Raw genomic sequence first — 14,311 nt, forward strand, 5'->3', positions numbered from 1 at the left:
TTTGTGTATGTACCTATCCTGCTCTTTTAGCCCCTCACCCTGCTCCATCTCAGTCTACTGAATCAGTCTTATAGCGCTGGATAAACTGATTTTAAAAGAATTGTAACTTTTTCTTAGAAAAATTACTAATTGGTCAACCAAGCCCTTAAAAGGAAAAGGAATTGCAATGAGCTTCAGACAGTGCTTCTGAAAGTACGAATACCAGATTAGATGAATGATTCACACATATCCAGTGCTGTACCACAAATGGCTTTTTTTTTTGCAGTTCCTAGTGGACCACAGGATGTGAAGGGAAACATGAGCACAATATTTTCAAGTTCAAAGGTGCAAAAGGGATTCTCAAAGTAGAATGCTTCCCTTTGGAGAGAATGGGGATGAGGCAAAGGCCTGATAAGAATGTAGCTGTAGATAATAGAGATGAAGGTGCTAGGATATATGGCCCAAGGCCCTGGACTTTTCATGCCAGGATACAGAGGCAATAAAAATGAGATCCATTGTATTAGAGCCACAACAATTGCACAAAATACCTTACTCAACCTTAATCTCCTACACAAACCCCCACACACCTGACTTCTTCTACACCACCCATTCTGCATGCTGAGCTCTCACTTACAGTCTCATCAGCACCCTGGATGGAGAAGGGTGGTGAGGGCTTTAATGTTCCCTTCTTATACTGTAGTACAGAATAAATATCTCATAGGATATTTTATAAATAGGGTTCTCTAGCTAACCAAGAGCAGCCATACATAAGCCAACATACTGTCGAGCTAAGTAATATTGTTCTTCAATAAAACCAGACAGGTGAATTTAAAAATAATATCTACATATTTTTTAGTGCTGATAAGCAATTCTATTTTAATCTGTATTTTATTTTCCAGTGATAACTTAGGCACATGCCATCTTTTCCCTCTGCTTTGGAACTCTTGTGAGGCTGACACTAAGAGAATCCCACTGACCTTTTTTATCAATCAAATCTTGTGCCTCACATTCCTTCCCACCCTCCTGGCCTCACCTCTGATTCCACACATGGCTGCAGTGAATAGTTCTCTGCTGGCATCAATTCATGTAGAAATGGCAGTGCTTCACCTCAGGAAAAGGGCTTTTCCTTTCTGCTGTGCCATGAGACTCTCAGGGTAGCCCATTTCACACACATGAACAGCCAGAAGTAGGTGGGAGTTAACATCCACTGGAGCAACCTCCACCAATGTGGGGCTGATGGGTAAATGCTACCTCCTGATCATGCTCTAAGCTGCTCAGAAGGTTATAGCAGGATCACCCCCAGTTGCTTAATGTGACAACCAACTTGCTAAAACATTCTCGTATTGGCTTCTCCTTCTACCTAGTTTTACTGTCCCCAATCTTTTACTCCTGCTTCCTGGAGTCATCTCCCCAAATAAAGTGCATATAAATTTTTTTTCAGGCCCTTTTTCCACTTGAAAGAAAGCTAAGACGACTTTAAAAACTCAGTCATCTTCCATTCTGTGTCTGCCTTTCCATTCCACTCTCATCTTGCTTCATAAAACATTTAAGATTTGTGAGAGTGCTATGAGTGAGGTATACACAAAGGGGGAGAATTCATCGCCAGCTCACAGAGACTGGCAGCCACCAGTGCTGGGTCACCTTCATTTCAACTATGGGGGTCACCTCTAGAGCATGAAGGTCTGTAATGAAAATCACTCTAGGTCTTAACTACTACCAGAACACTTTATTCAAGTGCAAACCTTAATACTCAAATGAAAAAAAAAAAATTATTCAATGGATTTAATATCTCAAAAATATAATTTTTCTTAAAAGACATGAAACTCAAATGATATGAAAGAAAATTTGCAAGATACAGTCAAATATGAACACAATATATGGTTTAAATCAGACAAAATAATTTCAGATAATTATATGCCTCACTGGCTAGAAGAAATTATTCATTTGAGCCACTGATGATTGATTCAGTAAGTAAATTTAAATTTAGTTGCTATTTCTACACCTTTATGGTAGTAAATTTTTTAAAAAACTAAGCAATTTTTTTCAGTTTTAAAATTTGTTGTTTTTTAAAGAGAAAATAAAATGTCTATTTCATTTCAGGTCTTTGTCTTTTAAACTAGAAAACAAAATAGATATTTGCAGAACTAAAAAAAAAAGATGCTATGATTTTATTTTATAGAGTATGGTGTGATAATCTCGCCATTATCAATACAAACAGATTCATAATTAAATATGTGCTTTGAAATGTTTAAACATTCACCTAAAATTTTTCATTCAAGTTTTTTTAAGCTGCGAGAATCTTTCATTTCATATTACTAGGAATCTTCTCTGTATGCAGCAATGCAGATTCCATTTCATAGCTCATTTTGAGCTTTTAAAATATGCTTCCAAACAAATAATGTTTGCATTGACCTTCTACCGAAGCTCAACTCCCAGGAATCACAAGTGTGTAACTAAATGACATTAAACTCAACATAATTATTCAACAGTAAATTTTACTGCAGTAAAATCTAACTGTCCAGTACTTTATCAACTTAAAATGTCTACTAACTACATCTTCCACAAGACAACAATAATTTAAAGTCAAATAATGAAAAAGCTGTAGCATTTCAGTGCTAGAAGAGGCATCTCCTCAGAGATCATGAAATCAACACCTTTCATTCTCAAACTCAGAAACTAGAAGTGACTCCTCAATAGTCACAGAGCTGTTAGTGACAAAGCTGTAACTGAAGTCGCTTCCTGACTCCGACACTGCTTCTGCTAGATCATCTTCACAATTCAATTATTCAGAATAGTTAAATATTCTTTATATACTAGTAATTATAGCTTATACTTCGTTTATTAAGATAGTTATTTTTCTTAAGATACGTATCTCATAAATGTTCTCCATCAGAAAAGAATTAAATGGAGTACAGAATTTAAAGTCAGAAATTCAGTAACTTATTTGCAAGTTTAAAACTAGTAAACAACATTATTACAAAAGCAATAAAGTATGATAGTATACTGGCAAATTACCGTAGATAACTGTGGTAAAAATCTTACTGGTGTCTTGGATTTTTCTTTGCTGGCTGGTTTATCCTGCATGAAAAATATGAAAAAAAAAAACCTGTTTACTCTGTTAATGCAAAAATTCACTCACTCAACCAAATTTTACAATGTCAAATATAAAGTAAAATATATATTATCCAAAATATTCTAAAACATACTTTATAGATGGTATGATATTGTTGTACAGAAAAGCATAAAGAATCCACAAAAAAATCAGAGCTAATGAATGAGTTCAGCAAGGTTGTAGGATTCAAGATCAATACACAAAAATCAATTGTATTTTTAAACACTAGAATGAACAATTCAAAATTGAAATTAAGAAAGAAATTTTTTACAAAAGCATCAAAAAGAATAAAATACTTAGGGATAAATTTAACCAAAGGCGTGCAAGGCTTCAGTGAAAGCTATAAAACATTATTGAGAGAAATTAAAGAAGACCTCATTAAATGGAAAGACATCCCATGCTCATGGATCAGAAGACTAATATTCTTAAAATGCAATACTCCCTCCATAGGATTCAACACATTCCCTATCAAAATCCCAACTGCTTCTTTTTTTTGTATAAATTAACAAGTTGATCATAAAATTCACATGGAAATGTAAGAGACCCAGAGAAGCCAAATAATCTTGAAAAAGGAGAACAAAGCTGGCAGACTCACACTTCCAGATTTCACAACTTACTACAAAGCTACAGTAATGAAGACTGAATAAAGATAAGCGTATAGATCAAAGGAATAGAATGGGCAATTGATTTTTGACAAGAGTGCTAGGCAGTTCAGTGGGGGAATCATCATATCTTCTGGGAACTTATGTGAATCTAATAGCATCTAAAGTTCACTCAGCCCTACCTCTCTTCTCTATGGCTACAACTTATTTTTTTCAGAGTGCTCCACTTCCTAAGGTGACGACGTATTCAGGTTAACACACCCTCAACTTACTAGAAGTAATATTTGTACTTTTTAGCAGTAACTTTCAGAGAAGAATGCTTTATCTTCTTTGCAATAGAGAATAATTCCATGATAGGAATTTACTTCATCTATGTAAGAAGAAGCACTGTTAAGAGTGATTTTTTGATTTTTATAAAACGGATAACATGAGTTATGCTTTGGCCACTTATCAATTTCTTGCATCTTCTCATCAAATCTATGCTTTTTGCTCTCCTTTGTGATTCTTGAGCAGGAATCTATAAATATTTCTCCAGCTGGCACAATATTAATAGAGGGTTCAAAAGAGAGACTGAAAGAAAGAAAATTTTCTTTTTGTTTCAGTGCTTTTTCTTGTTGCTCCCAAGATACACCTGCCAGGAGTCATCATTCTTGCCAATGGGCACCTTCCCAGCCTGTGGTATGTGACTGACCCAGGGGCAGACACCCTCCAATAGGTGTCACTGTTATCCCTAAGGGCAGCTTTCCAGCAAGTTTCTTGCACAGGGAGATCTTTCAAACGTTTTAGGCATGCAAGCAGGTGGTCTTCTCACTTCTTACATTAATACTTTACTCACTGATTTTCATAGCTGCATACTGCTCCACTATATAAATGTAATGAATTTTCTCTATTTCATTTTCTTGTGAATGAACATTTAGCTTATTCCCAATGTTTCTGTATTACCAAAGATGTTTCAATAAACGTCTTTTGGCATATATTTTAGCATAAACACAATTCTTGTATCTCACACACACCAAGTATGTGAATATAATGTACACATATATTACACGTGTATATGTGCATGTCTATTGTTGTCCCCTTATTTAATTCCATTGGTATATTTGTCTATCTGTAAACAAATTGTATTACATCATCTAAATCACCATGATTCACAATAGGTCTTGAATCTATAAGGCAATTCTCTCACTTTGCTGTTCTTAAAAATTATACACAATCTTGACCTTTTCTCTACCATGTGAACTTTAGGATCCATACTGCATGGAAGATTTTTGATTTTTGATAGAAACATATTGAATTTCTAGAATAATTTGAAGAAAACTGACATTCTTCTTCATGACTATAACGTATTTATTCAGATCCTGGAAATGTATCCTTCAAAAACATTTCGTAATAGTCTTCATGATTGTCTTATCCATCTCTTGTTAGACATATTCTCAGGTATAAGGATTTTGGATGAAAAATGCATTGTAGGATCTAAACAAACTGACTTTAAAACTTTTAATCCCAACGAATTTGTAAACAGGGAAATGTCTCTGAATGCTACATCTACTTAGAATAATTTCTGTGATATTTCTTCTTTGTTTGCCCCAATCAAATCTCCATGTTTTTCTTCCTGCTCTGTGACTAGAAGGCTGAATTCTACATATGGACATCATTTGGGATCCCAGACCTCTTGCTTCTGGCAGAGATTAAGCAATGAGAGGCACCAGTAGGAGGCTAGAGATCAGGAGAAGAGAGGGATTAGGATATTTCTTTCCTAATACTCTGTTTTCCATATTTCTGATAGTAGCTGAATTCCTCCAGAGCTCAGCTCCTGCCAGGAAACTGCCATTCCAAGCCCAGCTCTCACCAGGTTTTAAGAATGATGTTCCATTTCTTTGACCCTTCATTCATTCCTAGGAATGGTTACAACTTCCTATTGCTAACAATCCTTAAATGCCTCCTCATCTCTCTTGGTTCCTTCCTTAACCATGCCCATGCCTCTGCAAATGGTCATTTTATGTTTTCTTCAGTTAAATACTTTTGAGAATGCCATCTGTTTTCTGTTTGATCCTATTATAATTTTACATTATCAAAATTAAAATTGCTAAAGAGTCTAGGTATTTCCTAAGTACTCTGGTTTTGCATTCATTTTTTTATTTTGTTGATTTTCAACTACTTGGCTATTGGAAAGGATATTGTAAACTCCATATAATCCAAATTTAACCATTCTGATCAAATGACCAGAATCTATGAATATATCTTGAACTGAAACTCAAAATGCTTTATTTTATGTTTTAACTAATTTTAAAAATGAAACGAGCAGTTGTAAAAGACATATCTTTAAATACCTAACTTAAGAACTCAGACTGCTATTTACGAAAAATGCCATGTCACTCTCAACCCTCCACTAATGAAATGAATATGTTAAAATCTCCTTCAGCAAATATGATTTTAACACCTGCTTACTTTTTTAAAACTAAATGAATACATAAGTAAATGTCACATAAAAATAGCATTTCCAAAAGTTTAATCCATTCCATTTGTTTTAGGTTAAAATAGAAAAACTTTTATCCTTTCAAAAAGAAAACTATACTCAAAATTAGCATAAATGAGAGCATCGAGAGTTTTCAAATTATAAATCAACCAAAGCAGTGAGAGAGGGACCTCTGCTGTTTAAAATACTATGAAGAAGATGGAAATAATCATACATGGACTCATGACCATTCTTTCAAGATCCTACTGCCTTTTTAATAATATCTGTCCTTTTTGGGGCAGGGGGAGAAGGATTATGGGTGTCATTTCTAAACATTACTTTTATTAACATGAAGCAGAACTTAAAACTTAAATGCCAATAGGTTATAGTGGATGCTTTTTAGTTGTAAATTGGTCAATTAGGAGCTTTATGAAAAAATAGCTATTTAGAAACACCATTGCAAATATAGTAAACATGTAATATAAATTTTAACAACATAGAATATGATTTAAGATCAGGCCAAAGACTGAAATGGGCATCAAGCAAATGAGTTGCTTAATGTATATTGATGGAGACAACGACAAAATTTTTTAAAAGGACGTTGATTACAATACCACGTAGGAAAAAACAGCACAGTCTATTACTCTAATTGCTCAGTTTTTTAGTAATCTTTATCTTAATTTTGTGTTGTTTGTTTGTTTATTTCTTCTTTTACTTTTAATTACTAATTAAATGGTAAGTGAATCTGTTTCTTAGTTCTCAATTTATTACACATTTCAATAAAGTGCTGAAAGCAAATTTTCTTGATTATTTAGGCATTAACTACTTATTTGATTAATTAATGAATTAAGGTTTTGACATTTTCTGTTAGTAACTACAACCTGATGGACAGGGGAATAAATCACCTTTTAACATCATTTCCACAATAAATTGTAACACTACAAACAAATTATGAAGATTTGAAAAGAAAAGAATTATAATTTAGTGTCAAACAAAGAAGCTAAGCAAAATTTGCAGTCTTAAAAGCAATTGTTTTCTATTCAGTACCAGGGTATGTAAGGGGCCTTTTCCATATTCATCTAGAGAGTTAGAGTTGTTTTTTAGATAGCCAGAGTAACATTTAGGCTTAAGGCCTTCCTGTTCTGTTCTAGCATTAAAAAGTTTGAACATTGTTCTGTATTTCTTTTGTTTACAGTTGCTCTTAAGTTCAATAAAGATTCTGAAAAGTACCTATTGCAACATGCATCTTTTATTATGTGCCATGAGGATATTTTAAGAAGAAATTCTATTTACCATTTACCAAACCCTTTCACATATGATATGGTATGGTATCTTATTTGAACTTCACAACAACCTTAGAAAAGAGACGTTCTGATTCTCCCCTCTAAATAAAAGAGAGAGAAGGCTTAGAAAGACAAAGTGATTTGCCCAAAGTTGAACAGCTAGAAAGGAGCTTGGATGCCAGCCTCGGAGCCCAAACCCACTGCAACTACTCGTGGAGCTTCCCCTCACCCAAACACATCCACCATTAGCACACTGGGGACACTCTGGGGCTGTAGTTTAATCTGTGGGCACACTGCTCTCGACTGACATGTTTGGTTGTTATGACAACATCAAAGACAAACGGTTGGAAAGGAAACATAAGTTTTCACGGAAAGCCCCCTGAATATCCTAGACCATAACTGGGGTAAAGGAAGCTGTACCCCGTGGGATCACAACTGTGGAGTCCAAAGGACAAGGGCTTCAATCACTTTTGAAATGCGAGGAAAGTTTCCGGGAGGGGCGAGCCCGGGGAGAAGCTGGCCTCTCACCTGCTCGCTGCTCATGGCTGCGAGGACACGCTGGCGGCACCCAGGGGCTCTCGGATTGCTGCTGTCCTGCACTCCAGGATCCCTGGGGCCAGAGATGAGACTCGCCCGCTACTGAGCCTGCAGTCTCCGCTCCCTCAGCGCAGGGGCTGTCTAGCATCTGAGCTGCGTTTGTTGCTAAGCAACAGGTCCACGCAGCTTCCATTTCCGGTCATCTAAGACAGCAGCCCCAGAAACTGGGCGGTGCCTCCTGCGGGAGCCACTTTCCAGGATGTTAAGTGGTGCCTCAGCTCCATTCCAAGCTAGGGACATGAATTTGAGTCGAATTAACATGTAAGTGACATTGAGATCCATGAGTATAAATGAGTTGGCTCAAGGAGTGTGTAGAACAAGAACAGAAAAAAATCTAGTATTAAAATAACAATATTTAAGAGTTGGACAGAAGGGGACTCTGCAGAGAACTGAGAAGTGGCCAGGGATAACTGGGAACTAAGAGCACAGTAAATCTTCATTTAACTGTAGTTCTTGGGAAATATAGCCTATGTATAACAAAATCAATTTTACCATAGGCTAATTGAAGTTTCTATGGTGTATTTCTGGTCATAAAGATGCCACCAAACTTATAAATAAAGACCCAAAACACCTCTAGTATTAGACATTAAAATAAGTGTGAGTTATATATACATTTAAGAAAGATTCATAAAAACAAGATAATGATTTTCCAACTCACTTACTCCAGTTCAGGGTTACAGGTGTGGAGACCCTCTCCAGCAGCTAGGGGCGCAAGATGGGAACCCATCCTGGACAAAATACTCTTCCATCACAGAGTCGCTCACACCCACTCACTCACTCAGACTAGGACAATGTAGACACTCCAATTCACCTCATGTGCACACCTTTGTGATGTGGAAAAAAACCAGAGTCCCCAGAGAAAACCCACGCAGACGTGGGGAGACCGTGCAAATTCCACATGGACAGTGGCCTCAGAGGGAATCGATTTTTTTTCCTCATCAACATTACAACAAAACGACGTTGAGCAAAACAATGTTATTCAAGGAACTGCTGTATATACTCGGAGAAACCATATAAAATAATATTTCAAGAAGGAGAATATTGTCAACTATGTCAAAAGCTTCAGAAGGTAAGTAATCTAAATATAAAAGTATCCATTGGAGAGAGTGACAAGGAAGTCATCAGTGAACATGGCAAAGAGAATGAAGAGAGGGAGACTGCCAGTGTAGACAGATCTTCAAAAAGGTTGGGTTATGAACAAGAGAGAAAGGGTGGGGACTGAGAAGAGTTATGGGGACAAAGGTCTTATTTTTTCAAACGAGAGTGTTTTATCTGTGTTTAAATGCAAATGGGAAGGCAGAGGATGAAAATGAAGGAAAAAGTAAAAAGTATATAGAATCACTTCCAGATAAAGAGATACTAGGTAAGGACACCTTGTAAAAGGAGAGAGGAAACAAGGGTAAGTGGAGATGTGAGTGTCGAGAACTTAGCTGGTGCGTAGTTGGGGGGCATTCCTAAAAAGTGAGTTTCATTTTCTCTGCAAAGCAGTCATCTGCTAAGAACTAGAGGGAAAGTAGGAGTCAAGGGTTAGTCAAAAACTTATTATAGCAGAGTGAAGTTTTGAAATTACTACATGGCAGAAAAGGAGAGAGAACAGAAGTGATCATGGAAATACAGGAAAGGCCCAGTTGAAAGTGAAGCCTCTGATTAGTAGTGACAGAAATCTATATGCCAAAAATGGTCAACAGACCAGTCCCAGGCTCAGAGAAGACCAACACACAGCACATTTCCCAGGCTGGTATGACAGAAGGATAAAAACTGGCCCCCGTACATGGAGAGCAGGGAGAGGCCTAAGAAAGGCAGACTGCTCCAGATTGGTAGACGGCAGGTTTAATAAGCAAGAGAACTTACACATGAGGCTTGTCTTGGACTTCTGCAAGATGACTAGAGTTCCACACCTGCCCGCAACAATCTTCGAAATTTATATAGAAGCCTTAACAAGGTTCAGTCACATATATCATCCAGATGGTCTCAATACATTGCTCTCTCAAGCCTGTGTCCTTGAAAATGGCTCCAGCTGTGGGAACAGTGGGCAAAATGCACATTCCAAGGAGAGGGATGGCAGTGAAGGGCCTGTGGTTGCCCAGGTCCTGCTCCTGGGTCAAATTGCAGTCACATCCTCTCAGTGACCTCCTCCAATATTCCTTCTCTTGTAACTGGCTCTTACAATCTTACACTCCTTTCCACAGTGTGCCCTGAGCAATCAGCAAGGGGTGTCATTATTACAGAGGTGGCTCTTTTGGTGGTTATCTGGCTGTATTGGAGACAGATACCACAGCAACAATGTTGGCACATGCAAGAGAAAACACAGATTAAGATAATGATTTCCAAAATAAGTAACAATTTTTTCATCGAGAGACCCATGACCCAAAACACTAATTTATTAAGTCCCCTAGGTTAGGGGTCAGATCACTCGGCATTCTTTTGTGTCCTCATGTGGTTTAATAAGGTGATGCATTAACAGACTTATCAGGTATAAACACACAACATTCTTCTAGGATAATGGCACAGGTGCCCCCTTATGAGGCGGTAATAATGTCAAAGCCATCTCATTTTGGAGAACAGCTCTTCTCTTTAGCAATATTTCAGTATTCAGTAAAGACAGGCCTTGCCAGCTGTCCTTTAAGGCTTGCTGGGTGGATTTAGTAAGGGTATCTATGTGCATTATAACATCCTCCAGGCCAATAGAGGAAACAAAGAGAGTGGTCAAATGATTGTACCAGTGGAAAACAGAACATACCCACCTCTTTTTGAGGAGATGGAAGTTAGTAATTTTTGTTACCATTGGAGGATTCTGTGTCCAGGGAAAACCCAGGTACAGAGGCCTAATCATTTAGGTGGAAACCATGGCAAACATTTGTACCACACAATCATACAGAGGGAGGACTGGATTATAGGATAGTTAAAATTATGTGCTTTCTTGAGGGTGATTGCAGTTTATTTCAAAGCTGTGTTAATCTACATGCACAGAAACAGTAAACAGGGCTTACTTAAGGCAAAGAAGTTATATACCTGGGGCATGACTACTCACCATGACCTGCCCAGTTAGAAATTTATGATCACATCACCCTGTGAGGTTATTTTCCATAAAATCCCTTTTTTCATCCACATTGCATTAACCAAGTCACTTTATTTCAAGGGCAATCCAGTATCTTCAGCAATATGTTATCCCATCTGGGTGCTTCGGCGGCATCCTCAATTCCACAAGTGCCCTTTCTTTACCAGGCGGTATGAGGGATAGAGGTACCGTGCCAGGTGGGGAATGAAAGTCCTTCAAAACCCCCAAATCCCTACAATGGCTTGCACCTCTTTCACATTTTTAGGGGTTGAATAGCCTTCCATCTTATCAATCACAGCTTCTGGGACAATACGTGTCTTTTTTCGACCAAACGATTCCCAAAAACTACAGCAGTGCCTGGGCCTTGGATTTTCTGTGGGTTCACGGTCCATCCTTTCCCTCACAAATGTTCCAATAGAGTCTGCAGAGTGTCCTGCAGCAGAGATAAGTCTTCACATGTCAGCATTATATCATCAATGAAATGGACCATTTTCCTGATGTGAGGAAGAAGAGCAGGGGCAGATCTTTGGCTACCATCCCATGACATATTGTGGGCTGTGCAGGTAGCCCTAGAGGAACAGTTGAAAGGCTCATTATTGTCCCTCCCACATGAAGGCAAATTGATGTCATGACTCAGCAGCCCAGGAGTATACTAAAAAAAAAAGGGTCCCCTTATTTTTGCTTAAATACTAAGACCAAGGTATCTAAGATGGTGGCAATGTTGGGCACAGCTGCATGGACAGGAGGCGCCAGCTTGTTCAATTCTCAATAATCCAAGGTCATCTACCATGAGTCATCTGGTATTTTTATTGGCCATGCTGGGCTATTGAAAGCACCATGGGCAGGATGAAAAATACCCAATTGGTGTAGTTGTTGGATAGTTCTTCTTATTTTCTTATGCTCCACCAAGCACTTTTCAAAGGGGCAATAGAATTATTGATTCCTATGTGGGGTTTCCTCTCAGCACTGGTTTGATTAAGCCAGGTGCAGAATTCACCAACTGAAGTTTGCAGAATTTGACCTTGTAGGATACCAATGTCTAATATGTTTTCTAGTATCAAAGTAATTTTTTAAAATATTATATTCTCATGGGGGAGGACACCCAATTTGTAGTATCGAAGGGATGTTTCTGCCATAATCATTTGCCCTTTATAATCATCAATGGCTCTGAGGGGGCCAGAAAAATTCTGAAGGTTACCATGTATGAGAGTATATCTGGCTCCAGTATCAACCAGATCCATTATCGTTTGTTTATTTCTGGGGGAGCAGTGGATAGTGAGCTCCATCGTCTCCAGTGGCCCTCAACTAGAGGCAATCTTGGCCTACTTCCTTTATCCAGAGCATGGGAGGCACCCATCCCAAATAAGTCTGTATCTCTGAGGCCTCTGCTGGAGCAGATGGGTCATCACAGATGGTAGGAGCAGCTGGGACAGGTCTGAACTGTTGTTCAGGTTTTAGGCTTTTCATGGGCCAACCAACACAATGCTGAGTTGCTGGGTTTATCTTTTTAGATGAGATCATTGCAGCAATTTGCTTCTTGGTTACTTTTACTGGACCATTAATAGCCATTGGAATAGCCTTTTGATTCCTTGAGTTTACTCTCTCTTTAGGGTTTTCCCACGGCCTGTATTAATTCCTGGAATTTGTCAGTTTCCCTCCAAGCAGCAATAAATTGCCCAACATTGTAAATGTCTTGTCCCATGACTGGGCTCAGAATGGAAAGCAGCGTCTCATACCAGGTGCTGGGGGTGGACTGGAGTACCTTGGCTTTCACTCTTGCAGTGACTGTGTCCCAATCAGTGCTCTAAAGACAGAGGCATAGATGGCCTATCTCGTTCCCAAACTTCCTAAGAATTTGTTGTACCTCTTTTATAGATTTCTTGGGTCTCATGTGTCCAGGGAGATCTCCCTCATTGGGCCGCGCCTCCCTGAAGGCTAGAGTAATCCAATCTGTAAGAGAACAAGACCTTTAATCTCCCAAGTGCCACACAGGCACTGCCAGAGGGCAGGGTATGTGGTGACATTGCCCATTTTCTCTGCTTCCTGCCTAGTCAGAGAAATGCTACGGATGCCCCCACTTCATCCCATAGTCACATTAATCATGCCTGGATACTTTCCCTGGCCTTTTGCTAGAACTGGGCAACTATATCAATAAACTCAGCGGGAGTATATTCTCTCATCGTGAACATTCTCGAATGGGGGGGCTGCCCTGCTTACTGGGGTTGTTGTTGCTGTGCTTTTGCTTTCCTTTGGATCAGAAGCTGGAGAGCATGTTTTATCTGTTTCACTGTCAATCACCACAATATTCTCCTTTTCTCTCTCCTTACTTTCCCAGGGATTCTGTCTCTTAGCATCCTAATCAGGCTTTGTCACAAGCACTTGGACCTTAATGTGTGGCAGCTTGAGCCCTCTTAGTTTTGTAAAATTACATACTAAGTTCTCCAGGTCATAACCCTGCTCTTCTGCCTTGTCTGCCAGCCCCGAAGCCAGCAGAGTAGTGGACAGCCATTTGTTTCCCTTCTTTGTCAGGGCACTATGTGCAGTTCCTCCAACAAGTGTGTCAAACCAGCCAGTATTTTTGAGAATTCCCCATTCTCACTCAGTGGTCTACAAGCATCTAACATATGAGCCACCTCACTTCACTTAGAGATCAATGGTCAGCTAGGGATTTCCCCCTAGATGAATGCCTCTTTCCCAGGACCCATTTCTTCCATCTCCTGGCTGGTTTGCCAATTGTTGGCTTGCAAACTGGCCTCTGTACACAGAGGGCAGGGAGGGATTGAAAAAAGAGGCAGACTGTTCCAGATTAGGGGATGGGCAGTTTTAATAAACAAGGAAACTTACTATGACACTTATCTTCGGTGCCAAAATCCTCAAAGTTTGTATAGAGGCTTTAATGGGGTTTAGTCGTGTATTTTGTCCAAATGGTCTCAACAACACATTGCATTGTGTCCTGGAAAACGGCTCCCGCTGTGGGAACAGTGGGCAGAATATACATTCCATGGAGGAGGGAGGGAATGAGGAGCCTCCAGTTACCCGGGTCCAGCTCATGTCCTTTCGATGACCTCCCCTAACAACAACAAAGAGAATGAAGAACTTGATAAGAGCAAAGTAGAAATAAAAAAATCTTAGAACCTAAAACTAATAGAACACCTTGGTCCTGATATTTAATTAAATGGGGGAAAAGGGGTTGTTAAAAGGAATGGGTAGGGATCTCAGTAAGAG

The 14,311-nt window shown here is 38.8% G+C and overlaps 1 protein-coding gene across 1 annotated transcript in view; it reads right to left on the bottom strand.

Annotated features, from left to right (window-relative positions):
- DNAH7 (dynein axonemal heavy chain 7) overlaps nt 1-8,130 on the bottom strand; it is a 208,265-nt gene extending 200,135 nt beyond the window's left edge. The window contains exons 1-2 of the mRNA XM_039844299.1: nt 7,960-8,130; nt 2,995-3,057 (exon numbers count right to left, since the gene is read on the bottom strand). Coding sequence (XP_039700233.1) covers nt 2,995-3,057; nt 7,960-7,974 — 78 coding nt within the window. The 5' untranslated portion in view covers nt 7,975-8,130. The remainder of the gene's footprint in view (nt 1-2,994; nt 3,058-7,959) is intronic.
- Between the last annotated feature and the right edge of the window lie 6,181 nt (nt 8,131-14,311).

This window comes from Pteropus medius, unplaced genomic scaffold (genome assembly GCF_902729225.1).
Source record: "Pteropus medius unplaced genomic scaffold, Ma_sr-lr_union100, whole genome shotgun sequence".
In the NCBI taxonomy this organism is placed as follows: Eukaryota; Metazoa; Chordata; class Mammalia; order Chiroptera; family Pteropodidae; genus Pteropus; species Pteropus medius.